Raw genomic sequence first — 21256 nt, 5'->3', positions numbered from 1 at the left:
TTAAAAGCCTATCTTCTGGATGGTTTTTTATATATCTTGATCAACCTTGACTGGGATTTGGATAATCAGCCAAGCACTGCTTACAGAGAATGTCACTCTGGCCATTGCTTTGCAAATTATATCTAACTTAGAAATGACTAGGAGTCCCAATCAGAGCATAAACCATGTGGTCCCTTCTCAGATGTCTAGATCAGATCCAAAATAAAATTTAGTGGGTCTTTGGCAAATTGAGGTGTCACAGACCAAAACTTTAATTCTGAAAATTCAAGGCCTTTAGCCTTTTACATTCATGATACTTGTGTGTAAAGAAGCTGGTGCCTTATTGCAAGTTTAATTTTTCTTGTTTGCATATTGATGCATTAGACCTGGGGTCTAGAAAAGCATGATGTGGATGCTTATATTGGATGTACTTGGAAGGGTTTTGGTAGCAGGGGGGTTACAGGGATGGATTCTATGAGAAGATGCCAGAAGTTATCCCTATGTTGGACAACAGCAGTTCCAGCTGGCTCCAAGATGGACACTCCACTGGCCAAGGCCAAGACCATCAGTAAAAATACATTTGTTCTCACAAGTACACAGTTCTAAGTCAGTAGGAATCTCCCCAGATTAGATGCTTAAGAATAGTTCATGACCTGAAATCTTCAAATACATTGCAGTTATCTGTCTTTGTGCTGTTTAAAGAACTTAGCTATGCATTCCTCAGATGGAATTAATTTTGGAGACACACAATTTCCATAAGGGCATTTTAAATTTATTTGTCCTCATTGCATTTAAAGTATTTATTTTTTGGCCTGATTATTCAAAAATGTATTTCTCTCTGGGGGACTGAAAGGTAAACAGACCAGCCCAACCTGGAAAAAACGAAACCACTCTGCTTTATCTGACAAGAAGAATGTCCTTCCAGAGGAATGCTGGAAACTCAGTTACATGAATGTCTAATCCAGGAGTGCTGTGGCTCTTCTGGAAGAAAAAGTCCTGCCTTGTGTTCCTGATAATTAGATCTGAATTTTTGGTCTTTGCTATAGACAGTATGCTAATATTTCTGACAATGTGGGCTTTTCCATCCTTTCTCAGCAAGCAGGAGAAAAAAACTGGTCGAAAAATGAGGCAGATTAAATTTTTTCATTGCCAGATACAGTTCAGTGAACAGCTGTCCCCAACAAACTGCTTTAGGGGATGTCCTAATATCCTACCAAAAAACTGATGACAAATTCAACTGTATAGGTGTTTTCTGTGGCAAGGACACAACAACCTCCTTATCAGCACTAAACCTTTGTTTTGATTCTTTTGGTATGCTGGGTAGTGGAATAGAAGAAGGGCTATGAGTCATTATTACTCATTACAAAGGTTTGCTGACCTGTACAGTAATGACAGATTGCTGTGGGTTTCATAGTGTTGGAGTCTAGCACAAGTTTATTTATCTTGCCTATCATCTTGAAATATCAATACATTGAGTCTACCTACTGCTACTACTAGCTACTACCTACTAGGTACTACCTGCTGCTGCTACTAGCTGTCATTTTAGCTTTTATATATGCTCCATAATTTTTATCTGTCTTTCTAAACATACTTCTTGAAATGGAAATATTATCAAAACTTTGTGTAGTACTCTGACAGCAAAATTGGCAAAACAGACATAGTCCAGTTATATAACCAGAAACAAGACAATATTTAATTAAATAAAAAACTTTATTAACAATGTAAATCATTTAATATCTTACAGTCTCAGAAGATTCTGGCATGCCTTATAAGATTTATACTTAGTGATATGCAGACACCATGCTTTGAATTCTATTGGAAACAAAATGGGTTGGTGTAGTGTTTTGCATTGTTTATTTTAATACCTCCCTTTAATAAATTACTTATTTTTTTCCAAATGCTTGTAGATATACTATTGACTTAAAGGAAATCTGTTGCTTCTATGCATTGTACAGTATGTAGTTATTATGATTTCTCTGTATTTACAAGTCCTAACTATTTTCATACATGATTTGTGTATCATAAATTAAGATATTTTTCTATGAAGCTTTTAAATTGAGATATATTGGAAGACTAAATATGAATGTGAGCACAAAAACCAACTGGAGATTTTGTGCAAATTCTGTTACAATATTGTTTGAATGTTTAGAACTTTAATACTTTTGCTGTTAAATATTTTTCTATGCTTAAAGACTGTTAAGAGTATGACCAAATATTTCAATATGATACTAAGAATACTGTACTATGCACAAGCTTTTAGCGGCAATTCAAACAATTAAAAAAAACCCTTGAAATTATCCATGAACCATAATTCATGTGTCTTCAAGTGATTGAAAGTAAGCATGCAGAACATACTTTAAAAAGTTTTAAATATGCTAGATCTATCTCACACCTGTTTTTTGATCACCATAATTTTAAACTGTGAAATCCCTTATCTGAAAATAGGATGGAGCAGAAGAGCAAAATGAATAGTGTAGTGTAGAAAATGTACTTTATAATCAAGGGGATCAACGTTCATCTTTTCAGTGGTCAAATAATAGTGGTTTAATAAAGTCATGATCTTCTTTGTGCTTCTGTGCTTAATCTTCTAACTTGAGACGAGACAACACAATCCAAAGAATCTTCGCTTCCGTCTTCTTACCAATGGATATGGAGTCAAGTTTAGGAGGCTGCTATCATCTGTGATGAAAAATCCCACATTAATCCCACATGACACAAGCATGTGCACATGTCTACGCACAAAAAAGACTGTATCATATGTGCCCTAACAGCACCTACATGATCTAAGAATCATATAATCATTTAGGTTGGAAAAGTCCTTGGAGATCAAGCCCAATCTTTGATCAATAACCACCTTGTCAATGAGCCCTAAGTGCCAGGCAGAGTCATTTCACCTCTAGGGATGGTGACTCCACTACCTCCTTAGGCAGCCTATTCCAATCCTTGAGAACCTTTCTATGATGTAATAGGTCCCATAGTTCAAGGCATAGAGCAAATAATAACCCGATATTTGTATTTAAGTCTTACAATGCTAATTAACAGGATTTCCATAATAATACAAAACACATTTTGTCAAGAAGAACATTAGTTCTTCTTGAATGAAATCACACCTCCACCACTGGGAGATCTAAGCCACAACATTCCTGCACGGATTAATAATGTTAAGATTCCAAATGAAACCTAAAGATAAGTAGCTTGAGATCTTGCAGACATGCAAGTTTGGAAATGTCAATCCTAAAGTAAAATTCTGGCTTAATTTAAACATAACCCCCCCCACTAATGAGTGACCGTTTGTGTAGATCTGGGAGAATTTCCATTTAAAACCGCAACACAGGAGCATCTTGGCATATCGAGATAAAAAAACATTTACCTGGGAAAGTAACCACAGTATGCTTGTTACCTTTCTACCTTTTATATTAATTCCTTCTAAATTAATACAAAATGTATTTATTAGTGCCTATATTTACATTAACTCACGCAGTGTCAGTGAGCCACCTCACAAATTTAGAGTTCACTTTGAGCCATCTTCAGGCATGGTTTCAGGCTAAGATCTATGCCCCATCATATTCCTATTCTGGTTACATCAGTGATCTGGTTTGATTGTATAAACACTACTGTAACACAAATACTTAAACACAAGAACCTAGCTAAGAGATCATTTAATATTGTCACTCAATCTTACAAACCCCAACAGTAATTTTCCTGCTGTCACTTCAAGAGAATTTCATACATAAAACCTGGTCTGTGAGCAGTCAGTAATATTATGCAAATCTTTTGTGAGCTTGCCATCTTAACTCCATTCTGGCTGTCACTGAAACCAACAGCAAAACACTCATTTACTGGGAGCAGGATTGATCAGTTGCAAAGATCAACACATTCAATGGCATTCATTCATCTCATAATCAATAGCTGTGATTCATATAAATATCAAAATTTCAGTCCAGACCATATTAATAATCTATAATGTTTGGATTTTTTTCTATTTACTTATACTGTTATCTAGCTTTCATTAATTAAAGGTCTTGGATTATTTCAAAAATTTTAAGTACTGTATGAATAATGAGTATGACTGTCCATTCCTGAGGCATCCATTCTCAGAGATCTTCTGTAAACTATCATCATCACAGTTGGAGTCTGTGAGAGCTGCAACACCACCATTTAGGATTACCTGATTCTGGGGCATGACTCAGAGCTTTTAAACTCTAGAATGTTTCCTACCCTGCTGCACAGGAGGTCAGTGATATTCTGGTCAGTTTGAAGGGCAGTGTGGACACCATGCAGCAGAGAAGAATTCTGTGTGCCTTTATCTCTGTTCTGAACTCAGGTTCTCTATGCTTTACATCCCCCCAATTTGTCTTTTCCTTCCTTATTTTCAGAACACTCCTTTCTTCTAGGATAGGTATAGACTTTTTGTCACTTTTTCAGTCTCTAGAATGATACATACCTATCACGTATCATAAGCAATTCCCTTTTTCCTTTCACATGGTTTTCCATCAAGCCATCGTGCCACAAACTCTTATTTGTATAATGAACTCAATTATTCCATATTCATCTATTACCATATTATCATAGAATCATAGAATTAACTGGGTTGGAAGAGACCTCCGAGATTATCAAGTCCAACTCTTGATCCAACCCCACTGTGATGACTAGATCATGGCACTCAGTGCCACATCCAGCCTTGTCTTAAAAATCCCAGGGACGGTGAATCCACCACCTCTCTGGGCAGGCCATTCCAATGCTTGATCACTCTCTCTGGAAAGAACTTCTTTCTAATATCCAACCTAAACCTCCCCTGGCAGAGCTTAAGACCATGCCCTCTTGTCCTACTGCTGATCGCCTGGGTGAAGAGACCAACCCCCACCTGGCTACAACCTCCTTTCAGGGAGTTGTAGAGAGTGATGAGGTCTCCCCTGAGCCTCCTCTTCTCCAGGCTAAACAACCCCAGCTCCCTCAGCCTCTCCTCACAGGACTTGTGCTCAAGTCCCTTCACCAGCCTGGTTGCTCTTCTCTGGACCTGCTCCAGCACCTCAATATCCTTCCTGAACTGAGGGGCCCAGAACTGGACACAGCACTCCAGGTGTGGCCTCACCAGAGCTGAGTACAGGGGAAGAATCACTTCCCTGCTCCTGCTGGCCACACTGTTCCTGATGCAGGCCAGGATGCCATTGGCCTTCTTGGCCACCTGGGCACACTGCTGGCTCATGTTCAGCTTCCTGTCAACCAGCACCCCCAAGATCCCTTTCTACCTGGCTGCTCTCCAGCCACTCTGTGCTCAGCCTGTAGCGCTGCAGGGGGTTGTTGTGGCCAAAGTGCAGGACTCGGCACTTGGCCTTGTTGAACTTCATCCTGTTGGAATCAGCCCAACTCTCCAGCCTATCCAGGTCCCTCTGCAGAGCCCTCCTGCCTTCCAGCAGGTCAACACTCCCTCCCAACTTGGTGTCATCTGCAAATTTGCTAATGGTGGACTCAATCCCCTCATCTAAATCATCGATAAAGATGTTAAACAGGACTGGGCCCAGCACTGATCCCTGGGGGACACCATTGGTGACCGGCTGCCAACTGGATGCAGCTCCGTTCACCAGCACTCTCTGGACCCGGCCCTCCAGCCAGTTCCTGACCCAGCACAGAGTGTCCCTGTCCAAGCCATGGGCTGCCAGCTTTTCCAGGAGTATATTATGGGAGATGGTGTGAGAGGCTTTGCTGAAGTCCAGATAGTGAAAGGCTTTGCTGAAGTCCAGATAGAAACATCCACAGCCTTTCCCTCATCCACCAGGTGAGTCACCTGATCATAAAAGGAGATCAGGTTGGTCAGACAGGACCTGCCCCTCCTAAACTCGTGCTGGCTGGCTCTGATCCCTTGTCCATCCTGGCACCATGATGAATGCTACACTGTTTAGTTACTTGGGACAAGATCTGGGACACATTAGGCATATACTTCATGGGCTGCCACTGTGCAAAAACTACATGGCATTTAAGAAATATCTATTTATCAAGAAGAAATCAAAAAGGGAAATTATTATCTTTTTAATATCATTCTCATGACATTAAAAAAGAGTTCCAGCAGATGTGGAGTATTTAACACTGCTGGGCAACAAGATGAAGGCCCATTGCTAATTACGTGCATAGGATGAGGATTCTTACAGCTGGCTACTGGGAAAAGCAACTGTTAATAGTCTCAAAGCAAGCAGCTTTTTTGTGTAGAGTCAGTGTCATGTCACAGAACCTACAAGCCTTGCAGGGGTGAGGCAAATGCCATTACTCAGTAGGATCCCTTTAAACCTTCATTACCTTTGAAAAACGAAGGACTCCTTACACAGGGAATTAGTTGTGCTTCTGCCTTCATGTCACCAGGAAGTCTATTATTTTATGTGTAGGTGCCATATCTATAAAATTCCAGAATACTCATGTGAAACTTGAGAGGCCAAAGACCACATGCTAAATTCTGGCTCCAATGAATCAGTAGAGAAGAGATTTTGTGTAGATTTTTCTTCTTGTAATTTCTATGAAAAACTCCTTGATTTTTTGTATGTAACGGAAGTCAAAACCTTTAATTAACGTAATTTTCCTTATGTGAAGAACATTCAAAACCTACCTTGATTTTTCAGTGGTAAAGGCATAGTCTCCCTGAGTTTGCTTAAAAGGTTTTTCATTTCTCTCATATCTCTGTGGATACAACAGTTAAAAGAGATACAATAGAACAGCAGTTGAAGACTTAATGGGGAGTGGCTCACAGTATAGCTTTATATGCTGAAATAATGGAGCAACAAATACAAAAATCTATTGGGCAAGCATTCGGTTTACAAACACATATCGGAAGATGCATACCAAAAGAAAGGGCAATAGATTTAATAAGGGAGCACTTTCACGCCATCCTGATACTAACTGGTTGCTTCTAATTCAAATTTATGATCTATTCTGGTACTTCAGTAATTAATATTAAATTACTTGGTGGGCACAATGTGATGCTAGTGACAAAATACACAACATACCATAAAATTATCACAAGCTAGTGCTAATGTCAACTTCATATTCCTTGTCAGCATTTTGTAGCTTGTGCCATGAATGTGTTTCACTGTTCAGGAGAAAATTATAATACATGTAGCTAACCGATGATACTTCAGTCCCCTGCACATTAAATGAAAATTTTAAAAACAGAGCTGTCACTCTCACCACTCTCAGGAGGACTGTGGCATTAGTTTTTCTGAAAGGCAGATGATGGAAAATACTATAACAAAATATTATCTCCCAAAGCAACTTATATAAGGATATGTTTTGAATGAGGCCAGAAATTTCAAAAAGGCTCTTGGTTTACTGGTAGATGGCAGACCAGTAATTTTGTGTGCAGGCTTGTAATGTGTTAATGCTTTCAGGATTTAACACCAATGTGGTTTTGCTTCATTCAATAAAATGGTTCTTAGGAATTAAGCCATGTGACTAGTAAAAAATTGCTCTATTCTGTTTTCCAAGTTATGTTCTCAGTAGAACACAACTTTGTTTTATGTAAATAAGCATGATAACTATTCAAATCTCATCAGCAGATTAATATACAAAGCCCTCAAAATAGGAATTTTGGCCATCAAGGTTACTTTCTACTAAAGGATCTCATTTTTGTTTTTCAACTGCATAGTTAAGAGGGTAACCTATGGATTATGTTCCTCTCCTCAGGCTTTTATAGTCAAAATTAGGGGCAGAAATGAACTAGATTCAGTGCTTTTGAATTAGGAATGCAGAACAGGATTACAGCAGATTACAGGTACAAAATCAGAAACCACTCAAGATGAGGCAAAAGCTGCTTCTTTTAGAGAGCCCAGCCCATCAGCAACATCATTTCCCCCTCTTTTTTCGACAGTTACTTTCTGGCAGTTAGTCTATTTAAGCATGTCACTCAGCCTTTCTTTTAGAAGTTCTGAATTATGTTAAATGTAACAGAAATGTTAAGAGGTTATTTGATATACTTTTTACAGTAGCAACACTGGCTATCAAATTAAAAAAGACTAAATAAACCCTAGATGGAATTTTATTTTGTTCAGGAACGAAGTGCCACACATACCTTTCAGTGTTTTCAATATCTGTGGAAACCTGCCATAGATGCTGCTGAACATCTGTTGGTGATGACATGTCTTCTAAAATAGGTACTTCAGAACTCTCCTCCACTTTAATATCTAGAATCTTGGGTGGGCCACAAGGTTCTTTTCCTTTAAAATATTTAAACAAACATGTATCCCCATTATTTATTGATTAAAATGGATACTAAGATTATATCATTGATGCCTTAAGCTTGATTTAGCACAATACAAATGGAGAGAAGGAGTGCTGAATGTAAAAGGATTAAGAACTACTCAGAAAGAGAACAGACCACACCAAACTGTAAATCAGAGTGCTGCTGTATGTTACTCTTACCAATTTCAAGGGGTTCAGTTAAACTCCAGTGGCTCACATGCAACATAAAATTAGAGCCAGAGGACAAAACAGAACAAAGTAAGTAAGGAAACTACAACACTCATTCTGGAAACAATTTCAGAAACTTTGACTCTAAAGAATACTGCAGTCCATGTCTCCTAGTACTACAGCAATACTGAAGGAAAACAAAAGACAAATATGTAAAATTTTGTACTTTGTCATTTAACAGGACTACACGGCTGCCACCACTCACAGCTCAAGTGCATTGTATTCTGAATTTACATGCTGACGCTTACTAATCCAAGCTCATTGTATGAAAATGAAATGCAGTGTTGAAATTGAATGGGGACTTCATGACAGATCTTCCAGGGCTTTTGTATGGGAGAGAGTGGAATAAAGGATGTGGATCATGGTAGCAGAGTATGCAAGAGAGTTAAGCATCAGTGCAATATTTTGGTATCCTTGCAAATCTCTTCTGGACTGCGTGATAGCGTTCCTCTTCTGTAGTGGTAAGTACTTCTGGCATGAAGTACATTTAAAGGAAAAAAATTCACATTGCAGTGCATCCCAGACAAGTTATTAAGACGTCAATTTTTTTTCCCCGTCTGAGTTCTGTCATGAAATGGAGTAAACAATCTCAGAAAGAAACAAATAAAACTTTTTAAAAGTAGACAAAAAATGGCAATGTTTAAACCAGTAGTATGGAACGCTGAGTAGGAAATGTCTTTCATTTCATAATTTTTGCAATTTGAAAGATTTTTATATCAGGACAAACCTAAGTAGTTTCTGTAAGGCTTGGCAAAGAACATAAAGAACAAGACCAGCTAGTAGAGCAGTGCTGATGTAGCCCATTTTTCTGGGACTCTTAAGAGACCATGGCTGCATACCATACTATACTGCTCTTACACATCACGAATATGTATTCCTGCTATCAGATATGCAACCTTCCTTTTTATAACCTAGAAATTCCTGGATCTTAAGATCTCTAAACTGTTGTATTCAGGTAAATTATTCCATTGCTAAAAAGAAAAAAAGTTGTTCTTAGCTGCTTATCTGAAATGTCAAACTAGACATTACTTATGCTACAGAAGGCACTTGCTTCAGGTTTTCATCACTCTCTACAGCCAGTAGGAAGCCCTTTTCTCAGCTTTCCTTCCAACTAAGTTATCTAACTGACTCTAAGAGACTGCATGACCTGATATAACAAGTGTATCCTCCATAAAAGAACGTTTTGTGTCCTCTCTTTGCTGCTTACTTTGGCATCCACTGCTAACTTGGGCTTTGCCAAATCCTTCTGTGATCCAATTCAGCCCATCAAATGGTAGAAGATTACCCAAATGAAAAATAAAATGCGAACTTTTCTGATGAAATGGTTTAAGTCAGATCAATCAAGAACATTACATGTTCAAGAGCAAGTGCCAGAGGAGGATCATATGGCCGGAAACTGTGGAAGGGAGTAAGCAGTGAAGCCACTGTAAGGGAGAGGAAACAGAGAGGAAGGGATCAAGACCTTTCTGTTGGTTACAAGCTATAATGCTGAATGCTGACTCAGTTGCTTCTGGAACAGCAGACTAAGCCTACTTCCCAGATTACATGTTTTTCTCTGTATCACCCTGTAGGTATAACTTTTAAATTTTCTTGTTCTTAACTGAAGCTTCTACTGTTATTTTAAGGTAGTTCTTACTGTACAGTTTTCAGTGTTCATTCATATAAGTTTCATTATTTGTTATTTTTTCCCATTACAGGAAGCCCATAACAAAACATCTAGTCACTTTTTACATTTTCATAAAAGAGGTTTCACGTAAACCATCTAACTTGCCACAAATATCACAAGTCTGAAACTGGATATTAATGAATTGTCCCATTATTTTGAGGTTCTGTGGTGGGAACTCTGACCTGACATTTGGCGACACACTGTCAAGAACAACCCTGTCTCTAGATCCATCCTTCAGGAATGTGATAGGTGTTTCAATGGAAACAATAACACGAGATGAAAGCACTAGATGAAATAATAGTAAAGGTTCTTTTTCACAACTTGAGAGCAGAAGCACTGAGACTGTAATGTTCTTTTTGTTAGCACAAAGGCAAGCTCTTGCAGATTTAGCAGAATGAACCGCACAGATCTCTTCCACTGAGAAAACCTCTTTACCAGTAATTCTGTTGTATTGTGAGCAATTCATGAAGTGTTTCTTGAATTTCAGATCATCTGCTCAGTCACTTGAAAACAAATAAAGAGTCAGCTAATAATACCGGGTTTGCTTGAGTAATGTATGACTCAGGCTTAACATTTCTACCATATGTCACAGTCTACAGAGAAACAAAAGCTCTTTAATGTTCTCATCCCTATAGCGGTGGGTAAGGATATCTTTTGTAATACATACTTAGGAATGGATACGAACCCTAATTTTTACTTTCAACTTAGTCAGTGAATTATTTTTCAATAATTGCTTACTCCCTTCAATATTAAAATGCTCAAATGCTGCACAGCTAGCTAACAGAATGGTTGCAATATAAGATCTAAGGTTTAAAAAATATTTTCTAATATAAGTAATTATATAACCCAACAAGTCAACTAGATTTGTAGATGACCCTAAGAAATTCTTGGTTTCTATGTAAACACGTACAGATATTAGACTTTGGTAGTGTGCACTTCCACATTGACATGTTATTCAATGATTATAATGTTTTACAGTTCCTAATAATGAAAGGAATTATTATTTTGGTATATGAATTAGTAAAGACTTTTTTATCTGTTGTGCTTGCATATTAAAAATGCAATGAAGTTCTTTATAAGGTATTGAAAATCTTTGACCCCAAAGTATTTGTGGCTGTGTATGCTGAATTGCACTTATGAACTCTGAGGTAGTCCTTGATTTTCTCAATGTGCAACCTTGACAACCTACATGTTAATTCTGAGAAATGATAATCACATTCAGCAGCTTCTATGGACAGAAACTAGGCCAAATTCCTAAGACTTTGATAGCTAAGGCAGAATTAGTTTATTTAATTAAAATAGTCAATAGGTACACACACAAAACATTTAAAGGAATGAGAACTGAATTTTGTAAATTAGGTACCTAAGTTTCTTCAGAGTATCTTACTTTCCATTAAATTCTAATTCTCAGATTCTAAATTAGCATTTTTTTTTAGCTTAATGTCCCTCTTTACAATGGGGAGAAATTGCTATTACTCTATGCAGTTCTGAAGATACGGTGAAGATATTAGTGTATGAGTTACTGAGAAAGGTCTAAGGAATAGAAAGATTCTGCCTTTAGAAGAGAATTGTGTGCAATAAATACAATGTATTATACTAAAGAATTAGGATAAAAGAGAGATGTATGTCCAAGTGGAATATATGTATTAGTTTGCCAGGACATTTGGGATTGTGGAAAGGAGTAACAAGAAATACGATCAGGTAACCAAAAACTTAGTAACTACAAAACTTTTGAATTAAGGATACTTGGGCATGATTCCTTGTGCCCCTTGCAAACTTTCCTAATGTTAAACTGTTGAATGATAATATATTTTCAACACTGGGCTTTTGTGCTGTATGTATCTTTAAAAAAATAATTCTTAAAGAGCACATACCTCAGTTTACTTACTGTATAACACAGCTGCAAATATTAATGGCTTTTGCCCCTACTGTGACAGTTACATTTCAAAGAAATAACAGAATATCTGATTTTTCTAGTAAAGGTTATATGATAGCAGTAAGTTAATCCTGCATTGTAAATGTGCAAGAAATTTCTGTACAGGAAGACTGATATATAGTATACTGTAAATAAAGGAGTATCTGTACAGTAGTAAAGAAAGATAAGGAGAGATGAGAAGATCTGCACTGTAAAAGATGAAAAGACACAGAGCTCAGCCCTTCAAACTGTTGTGTGGTGTTTCATTAAGAGCATCTGTTTCCTAGTAGGGAGCACTGGCTGAGCTTCTCTTGGGAAAAGAGCATCAGCCCACTGCCTTAGATATATCAGTTCTATAATTTGTTTGATAAATTCTGATTACAGTACCAATACCCACATTATTATTTATAAGCTACACGTTGCTGAGAACAGTCTGCATGTCATTCTACTTGATCCTCTGCTGGGTCCTGAGTAAGAACATAAATTAGTGAAATCCTATTGGAGACTTAAAAACCTAACAAACAACTTGGCCAACAGGTAAGAGGACTAGAAAATGGAAAATATTACATCTCAATGTAATATCTTCAGAAACGACTTCAAGATACAACAAGAACATCAGACATACACATTTATGGATTAAACAAAGATTATAAGGGTAGCACTCTTAGTATACAAGAATTTATTTTTTTTAATATGGTCATTCAGATGATGAAAAACTGATGAAAAACTAAAAAATTTATATACTAGGATTATCACAATATATTTTATAATGGTGAAATTATTGTCTCTTTCCTCCCTAGAGATAAATTTATGCAATTTGCCTACACTGCAGTATCATTCTCTGTAAGTAAAGAAATTAAACAAAGGTATGTGCTCATTATACTCCTTCGAAAATTTTATGTTTTGTCAGAACATAGAATAAATAGGTTGCAAAGTCATCTAGTCTAGCACCCTACTGAAAGCAGAGCCAACTTGCATTAGACTGTTCAAGTTTAATTTGAGTTAACAGTATCTCCAAGAATGGATATTTCATAGCCTCTTTTGGTGCCTGTCAAACATACAGCTACCTTCACTGTGAAAAAGTAGTTAACATAGAAATGGAATTTCCCTCACTGCATGATGTCTTTACAACACTTCTAGGTGTTGCAAATACCAGGTATTTAATAGGAAAGAGCAATGTTCTATTGGCTATTCAAATTATTTGAATCCCTGTCATCATATAATTTTTGCCTATTATGAATTTTTTTCCAAAGAATGCCCCAGAAGCTTGGAGCCAAGTTACTGTGTTTATCTCTACATGGATACAGGACAAAAGTCACTCTGTTAAGCAACAGCAGAATAGCTACCAAGACTTTCTCTATGGTGGGCTGAACAACTAGTGTGTATCAAAAGTACTGTGAGATAGGAACTAAATTGTAACTCATCCAACTTTAGACTTCTAATAGTTCTTTAGTTTAAGTTATTAATGTAGATTCTGTTCAGAAGCAAATGGGAGAGACAAGACATGTCAGGGTTACTTAAGTCACTTCAAGCTATTTTCTTTCAGCAGTTACAGGAGATGGTTTGACAATTGTAATCAGTGTTAGGAAATGTAGTACAATCTGTCCTAAAAAATTATGATTCATTGTGAAAGCTAGTGGCATCTTGTTATACAGTGGTTCTGTTAACTCTCTCTTCCTTTTTATAGATTTATTTTTAACTTGAAAAAAATAATTGAGAAGCTCAATTAAGCAGTTCCAAACCTCTCATTCTTACGTCCATAACAAAAATACTAAATATCCCTTGCTAGATGCAAAGAAATACACTACAGGATCTTTCAGCATGACAGGAAATTCACAAGGTTCATCACAAGGCCTTTATCACAGTTCATTACAGAGGTTTGTCTTGTCTTTACCTAGCATATTCTGCTGAGATATTATCTAGGGAAAGAGTAGTTACAATTAGCACAGATACAGTCCTAATCAGTGTGTGCCATCACTGATCAGTGAGTTTACTAAGTAAACTATCCAGTAAATTATTGGAATTTCTACATCTTCCTTTCAGGAGGCTAATCAAATATGAAATCACTAGGGATGCATTTTCACTGAAGTGAGGACATCTCATCTGTATGTAAAAATACTGTGAGGTAGATTTCAGTTCCAAATCTACTAACTAGTTTTATAAAAGCAGGCAGCTTTTTAACTACATTTATCGGTCTTCTGTAATTGTTGTGGTTTAGGAATGGTACTCCCCAATCCAGTGACTCCACTGAGACTGCCAAACCACATGCTGCTCTCTCTCTCTTCCCCTTCTCTTTCCCCTACCTGATGAGGTGGAATGGAATTGAGAAACCAAGGCACTGTGAAGTTCACAGATTGAGATAAGAACAATTTACTGAAAACAGCAATGAGATAAGAAAATGGACAGGAACAGCAACAATATTATTATTAAAAGTATGAAAAAGAGAGAGTGATTCCCATGCAAAAATGCTCACCACCAACCCCGAGACAAGCGAACAATGGTGAATGACTTCCTGCTCCCTGCCACATTTTTTGACCAGAAGCCATGCTCTTCTCCACATAAGCCTGAGAGTCCCTTTCGCCTGCCCCTGGCAGTAACATGAGGTGGTACTGAACAACATTAGGGTCCTGATGCCTCCCAGCTATTGCAAAAAATTTAACCTTGTCCTGGCCAAAACCCAGACAGCTGTAAAATAGCATTGCTGGATAAAAAACAGAGATAGTAAGGAATTAGTTTAGTACTAAAACCATGCCATATAGTTCTATCAAACATTTGATCTCAAATATCATACCCAGCAAATACCTCTAATAAAATTACTAAGCTTGCCCACTGGTCTGACTAATGATAGCTAAAACTTCAGGGACTACTCTTCTTAAAAAAAAAAAAAAAAAAAAAATCAGACTTCTAAACTGCAAGGACATTAGTGATGCATGCCTGATAATGCATGCTTCTGCAAGAAAAATGATAAACAGAAATAGAGCTCTTTTTTAGTAGCTGAAAATCTCTATATAGGTGTAGTTCATTTTACAGTTTTGTGCTTGTTGTGGTTTAATGTTGGCTGGCAATGAAGCCCCACAGAGCTGCTCACCCCTGGTGGGATGGGGAGTCTACTGAAAGGGTAAAAGTGAGAAAACTTGTAGGTTGAGGTACAGACAGCTTATTATCTCAAGAGAATATACTCTATTTTTGTTGTGCATGCAAACAAAACAAAATAAGGAATTCATTCACCACTTCCCATGGGCAGGTAGGTGTTCAGCCATCCCCAGGAAAGAAGGGCTACAACATGTATAAGGATGACTTGGAAAGACAAATGCCATCCTCTGAATGTCCTCCCTTTTCTTCATCTTCCCCTCTCTTTATTTGTTGAGCACAATGCCATATGGTCTGGGATATCCCCTGGGTCAGTGGGGGTCAGCTGTCCCAACTGTGTCCCCTCCCAGTTCCTTGTGCACCCCTAGCCTCCTCTCTGGTGGATTTGAGTGAGGGGCAGAAAAGGCCTTGACACAGCAAGCACTGTTCAGCAATAGCTAAAAAACCTCTGTGCTATTAACCCATTTTCAGTACAAATCCAAAACATAGTCCCCTGCTAGCTACTATGGATAACATTAACTCTACCCCAGCCAAAACAGTCTTTCATGAGTACCCAGACGTGCTGCAAAATACTGTTTTTTTCAAAATCAGCATCTGTATATTTGTGCAATTCAGTACCTTTGCGATGAAATTGCAGTGATCCTAGCAGACAAATGGACTTCAGCATTTCTGTTGTGTACATTTCTAAGCAACACTGCAACTGGATGTATAGCCTACAGATTTCAGGATGAATTTCACCATCTTCTGGGCTGCAGCAAAAGAGAATAATTTAGTTAGGAAAGAGACAAGAAGGATGTGAGGGTCATCAAATCCACTTACCTACTGGTGCAAGCAACCACATCAGAATCTGCTTCACCAACTATTAAGCTGTTTCTACCCAACTGTATTTACAAACAAGTCTTTATATCTATAAAGCTCTAGGCTTAACACAGCTAAACTTGTATTGTCTTCAGTAAGATTACATGTCCTTATTGTCTCCTCTGCATATTTTTGGAAAAGGGGTAAATAAGTGACTATTTTCTCCTCTTTAAAAGTTTTGGATAAGTATTTCCTGTGAGACCAAAGTGTTCAGTTTCAGTTACCCTTGGTCTTGACAAAGACACAGGAGACACCAGGGCTACTTTAAAAGTCCAGGTTAGAAATCCTGGATCAGGCAAAATCAATCTACTTTGAAGACACTCTCACCAGAAACAAATCACTTTTAGTCTCTTGGTTCTATATATTCTACCAGAATTTGTTTCCCTACCGTGTTTAAATTACTAGTTATGTGATACTGCACAGTGAGGAGAATGGGGTGCACAAGCCATTTTTTTCAGAGAAGAAGTAACCATTTTGAAAACAAAAATGGAAACCAAGAGTAATTGTACACTTCCAGTTAATTCTCAGGACACTAAGAAAATGATTTATCCAGATCCAGGAACCAATTTTCATGTCTGGTTGTAAAATCAGACATTAAATATCAATTTTGTAGGCTGGGTATGTTACATAAGTACAAACACCCTTTATTATAAACTGTTCTGTAAAACTGTTTCGGTAAGTGATAACAAAATTATTTAACTAATCATCCCTGAGAATTAGGTTTTCAGCGCTCATTGCGAAGGTACTTTCAATAGGGCAGTGAGCAGTAAGATTGACTGGGATTTCAGAGATTTCATTTTCAGACATTCTTGCTACTCATTTCCTACACAGTGATGCTAAATGGCAAGACACCCCTCAAAACTGACTTTTATAATAACTAGAGGAACATACTTTTTAAACTATGCTGAACCTAAAGGTATTTCTGAATACTACTGCTAAGAAATAAAAAAAAAAAATTCAGCACACTTACAGAATTCTAGCCTATGAATAATATAAAGGAAGCTTTCACAATGAAAAGACTGCAAATATTCTTTAAAGTGATTGCATTTCCTGTGGTTAAACTTACACTTCAAAAGACTTTCCTATATATGAAATAAAAGTGGACTTGAGGATTTCCTCACAGAAACCAAAGGAACTTATCTAGCAACACTAGATTGGGTGGATATGGTTGAATAATTTCTTAATACCAATCTAGGCCAAAGGTTTCAAGACCTACAGCAGACAATGTTTATTTATACTAGTGAAACGGGTTCTTTCTGACCTAAGAGATCATTCTTTATACCTAGATCCAGAGTCCAGCCAAAATGAACACCATAATATATATTTACAATATTATAATACGTGGCCTGTTGGAGGCTTTTACTATTCTGATTTGTTCTACCTTTTAGCTTCCAGATGAGATTTTTTCATACCCCTTTGTATCAAATATGCTTAAATTTTCAGTGAACATTACTCCCAAGTTCAGTACCATGAACTGCAGTAGACAATGATAAGCTGTTTCCCCCCTCCACCCCGTTGTCTCCATCACTTATGTTGCTTTTTCTCAATACATATACAATACATATACTTTTTCTCAGTACATATACAATAATTTCCTTTGAGCTGTCCTTACCAATGCAGTGATTACAAAAAAACTTAAGGAGCCTAGAATCACATTTGCTTTCCATCCTTAGGATCCACATCCAAAATTCTGGTCATCACACTTATTGCTTATTTCATCTAATATCTAAGTCCTGGAGCCCCACAAATATACACACAAGCCTATTCAGTTTCTGAGTTTCCTAGATGCCCAAACTTTTGTTTTTGAGAGCGGGGTTTCTTCTGTCCAGAAGCCATTGATTTGCCTATTCCACCTGAAGATGATTCTCCCCTGTTCTTGTGCAAAGTGGAGCCTACAAAGAATTATAGCCACCTTGGATGGTTATGATGACCTTTTTCTCCTCAGTGATGAGAGCCCTTTCTGAAAGGGAGATACAGTTCTACTCCACTATCTCATGCAAGTCAACCTGAATCTGTCTAGTTCTAATACTATTTAACCACAAGTCTATCACTAAGAGGAATAACCACTACACTGTGTCAAGATAATTTCCTTGTAGCAGATTTAGATAAAGCTGTATTATGGTTGTCCTATTTTTCTCTGCACTATGTAAAATGTTAGAAATACTCAGACCTTTTAGAAGTCATGGCTATTACAGGAATTTAGTTTGCAATGTTTATTTGCAATTTGCAATGTTCCTTTATAGCTGTCTCTGGCAAAAAGATTTCAGGATCTGCATACCTCATACAGCTGTCAAATTTCTATGAAGCAAAAATGGTGAAAACCTTTAAAACTTTTCACTCTTAGTGATAGAATTTTTAATTGTGCAGATTAAGAAGGCAGCAATTATATATAAGATGCTTAGTTCATGAGCCAATTCAAATTTATCAATGCTTCCTATTTACAAATGACCTGAAAGAGTATTCAAAAGCACAGTAATACATATTATTTTGCTCTTGTAAATCTAATGTGTTTTCTTGCAAAATACATTTATGAATAGAGTGAAGAACTAGATACATTGATGATATATGCATGTTTTAACCCATTCTTGTATTCTCAAGAGTATGGAGCACTGGTAATTGGACTGCAGACAAAATGCTTCTCTATTTGGTAAATCCAGAGTAACAGCAGTGACATCCAAGAAAAATATCTTTTAATTATGAAAACTTCACACAAAGAGATTTATTTCCAGGTCAGTACCCTCACTGATTGTCTCAAATTATTTAATTAGTATCTAATTGCAATAATTACCATAATGACCCTCACTGACTGTCTCAAATTATTTAATTAGTATCTAATTGCAATAATGACCATAAGAATTCCTTTAGCTTGCAACCAATTTTCTCCTATACATGTATATAGGCCTCATTTTCATGCTCTGATGTGAATGCACATAAATATTTCTTTTACAATCCCTGAATTCTGCACAGAGGGCTTAAAATGTCTCTTTAAAGTGTTATAAATTTCAATTCTCCATATTTTTCTACTTCTGTATGTTCAATGTCATGCCGTGAGAAATGCTGAATGGGGGACCGGTACAGACATAACCTTCAGAATGCTGGTTATGATATGTTTATTAATAACTAATATTAATTAGTTACATACCAAATTAGTATTTATTTACAAATAAAAGTTCAAGCAAACTTATAATATTACCTCTCCCATCCCCCCCAGTCAGCTGTTTCAGTTAGTCTGGCTGATTTCTTTATGAGGACCAGTAAAGATATTCAAGAGTAATCCCATATAACACAATCTTACACAATACTGTGCTAAATTGTGTTCTCAACAGAGCTGTTTAATACCTTATGTGCAGGTGGGCATATGATAGCTAGCACAGCACTGAGCACCTGCCCATGAGACAAATACCAGCACCTCACCATCAGCTTCCAAGCACAGCTGCCACAGGACTGTGAAGAGGAACTGTGCTCACTTCCTACATTCATTGTGGAACAGAAATTTTCTTGCTCCTGCCCTGCCCATATTTCACTCTGTCCACTCAGGTAAAATGAAGAGTTACTGGTAACTTTCAAAGGATTTGGATATACAGGTTGTGGTTTCGTGGAAATACTTCATCTGATAGGGAAGTGCTGCTGCCTTTCCTAAGAATGCAGATAATGGTCTGTTTAGGAAGGGACCAAAGATAGAATTTATGGAATTCTATGGCTCTGAGAAAGCCTCTTGACTTGCCAGTGAAGCAGCAAGACACACATACATAGGAAGGGTGAATGGTGAGAGAGGTGTACGTGTGCTTATGCAAATGTTCTGCACGTAGGCTGAAGTCTATAGGTCCACGCAAACTGCCACACTGCTTAATAACTATCCAACATAACTCCTACCTGGTCTTCACGAGAAAACAGTAGACTTCGATTTTCAAATTGAACTAACTTCTTACAAAGATTTTGTTTTGTTTTTAACACTTAAAAACTGTATTAAAAGACAGATAGATGGGCAGCTTATTACTACCAAAAATATTATGTCCCATCATGAGGTCTGCAGGATTACTTATTTGACTTAGAAACACTTGCTGGTATCTAGGTAAAACAAGATGATCATTTGGCTCTGATTTTCTTTTTTGCTCTCTCTGCTAAATTATGTTGATAGTTGTATATTAAATACTTTCAGATATCCTGTCTCTTCCTTACTAGGAATTTCTGTAGTTGTCACATGAGTACCATACCACCACGGTGCCATAAAAGGTAGAAGTTCTTACTGAAACATGTGAACACTACTCAGTTCATGAGGAATTCCTACTGCTGTGAGACCTACTTCTGTAGGTTGAGAGCTCTGATATCTACATGTATTAAAGTAGTTAAAAAAGTGAAAATGCTGTTTTGTTCCTTGTTTAACAGTAGCTTACATTATGCAGTTTACCATGCTGCTATTAAAAGTATAACTTCCTGTAAAAAGAAATAAATCTATAAAATTACATCCTCACGTTTTAACCATTAGTAAAATAGATGTCTTTCTTTCCATAAAATCCTACTTTTCAAAAATCAGGTCATGTTGTTCAAATGAATATATTTATAAAGCACTGACAAGAAGTGGAATTTCCTTTTTATTATCCTAAGCAGATATTTTAAATAAAACCTATAGAAAGAGCTCTTACATCAACCATATAGTAGCCAATATTGTTAAGAGAGGTGAATGCAGTTATTCTGGTAATTATTTTAAAATACAAGAATAAACATGATTAAAATACTCCTTCTTAAATGCAAAGGTAAAAAGTGAACGTTCCATTAAAAAAAAATTATTTTTCCACCAAAATACTTGACACATGATTTTATTGTACTGCCAAAATATTGGTTACAATTATGAAAATACCTTCAGATGTTCCTGAATTTCCAGCATCCTGAATGCCCAGCATTCACAGTTCCATTAAAATTTGTGAAACTTAAGATAATAAAACTGGAAAGCAGTTATTGGCTTATTCTGAATTTAACTTCATAATTTTAGTCACACATTTACAACAGAGCAGCATTTTACTTTTACTATCAACAGCATGAAAAATATATATATTGTCAATCTCTGGTTAAAAGAGTAATGTAATGTAAGTGTAATGGCCAGTCTTCATGAACGAAGAACCGGGGAAGGTCTTTCCACCTTCCAGCCTGCGCATTGGATTTTTTAGGTGAGACACAGTGTGCACGGAACTGAGCCCACCCTTTAATCCTGAGGTTCATCTGCCGGGGCCAAGCACGCTTGGACGGTGGCAGCGAGGTCCTCAGGACGTAGATGGATTGCCTTACAGGGCTAACGAGCT

The 21256-nt window shown here is 37.1% G+C and overlaps 1 protein-coding gene across 2 annotated transcripts in view; it reads right to left on the bottom strand.

Moving 5' to 3' along the window:
* Positions 1-1655: 1655 nt before the first annotated feature.
* Positions 1656-21256, bottom strand: part of RGS7BP (regulator of G protein signaling 7 binding protein) — a 41126-nt gene continuing 21525 nt past the window's right edge. The window contains exons 3-6 of one of the 2 annotated variants that reach the window (XM_027887729.1): positions 15720-15850; positions 8033-8177; positions 6575-6645; positions 1656-2658 (exon numbers count right to left, since the gene is read on the bottom strand). In XM_027887729.1, coding sequence (XP_027743530.1) covers positions 2567-2658; positions 6575-6645; positions 8033-8177; positions 15720-15850 — 439 coding nt within the window. In that variant the 3' untranslated portion in view covers positions 1656-2566. Of the gene's footprint in view, positions 2659-6570; positions 6646-8032; positions 8178-15719; positions 15851-21256 lie in introns of those variants that run through there. The other variant, XM_027887730.1, reaches the window with a different exon arrangement.

This window comes from Empidonax traillii, unplaced genomic scaffold (genome assembly GCF_003031625.1).
Source record: "Empidonax traillii isolate 1590-97213 ecotype Southwest subspecies unplaced genomic scaffold, ASM303162v1 scaffold220:size741200, whole genome shotgun sequence".
Lineage (NCBI taxonomy): Eukaryota > Metazoa > Chordata > Aves > Passeriformes > Tyrannidae > Empidonax > Empidonax traillii.
Note: the sequence above shows the minus strand (reverse complement) of the source record. Positions and strands in the feature narration are given on the sequence as shown.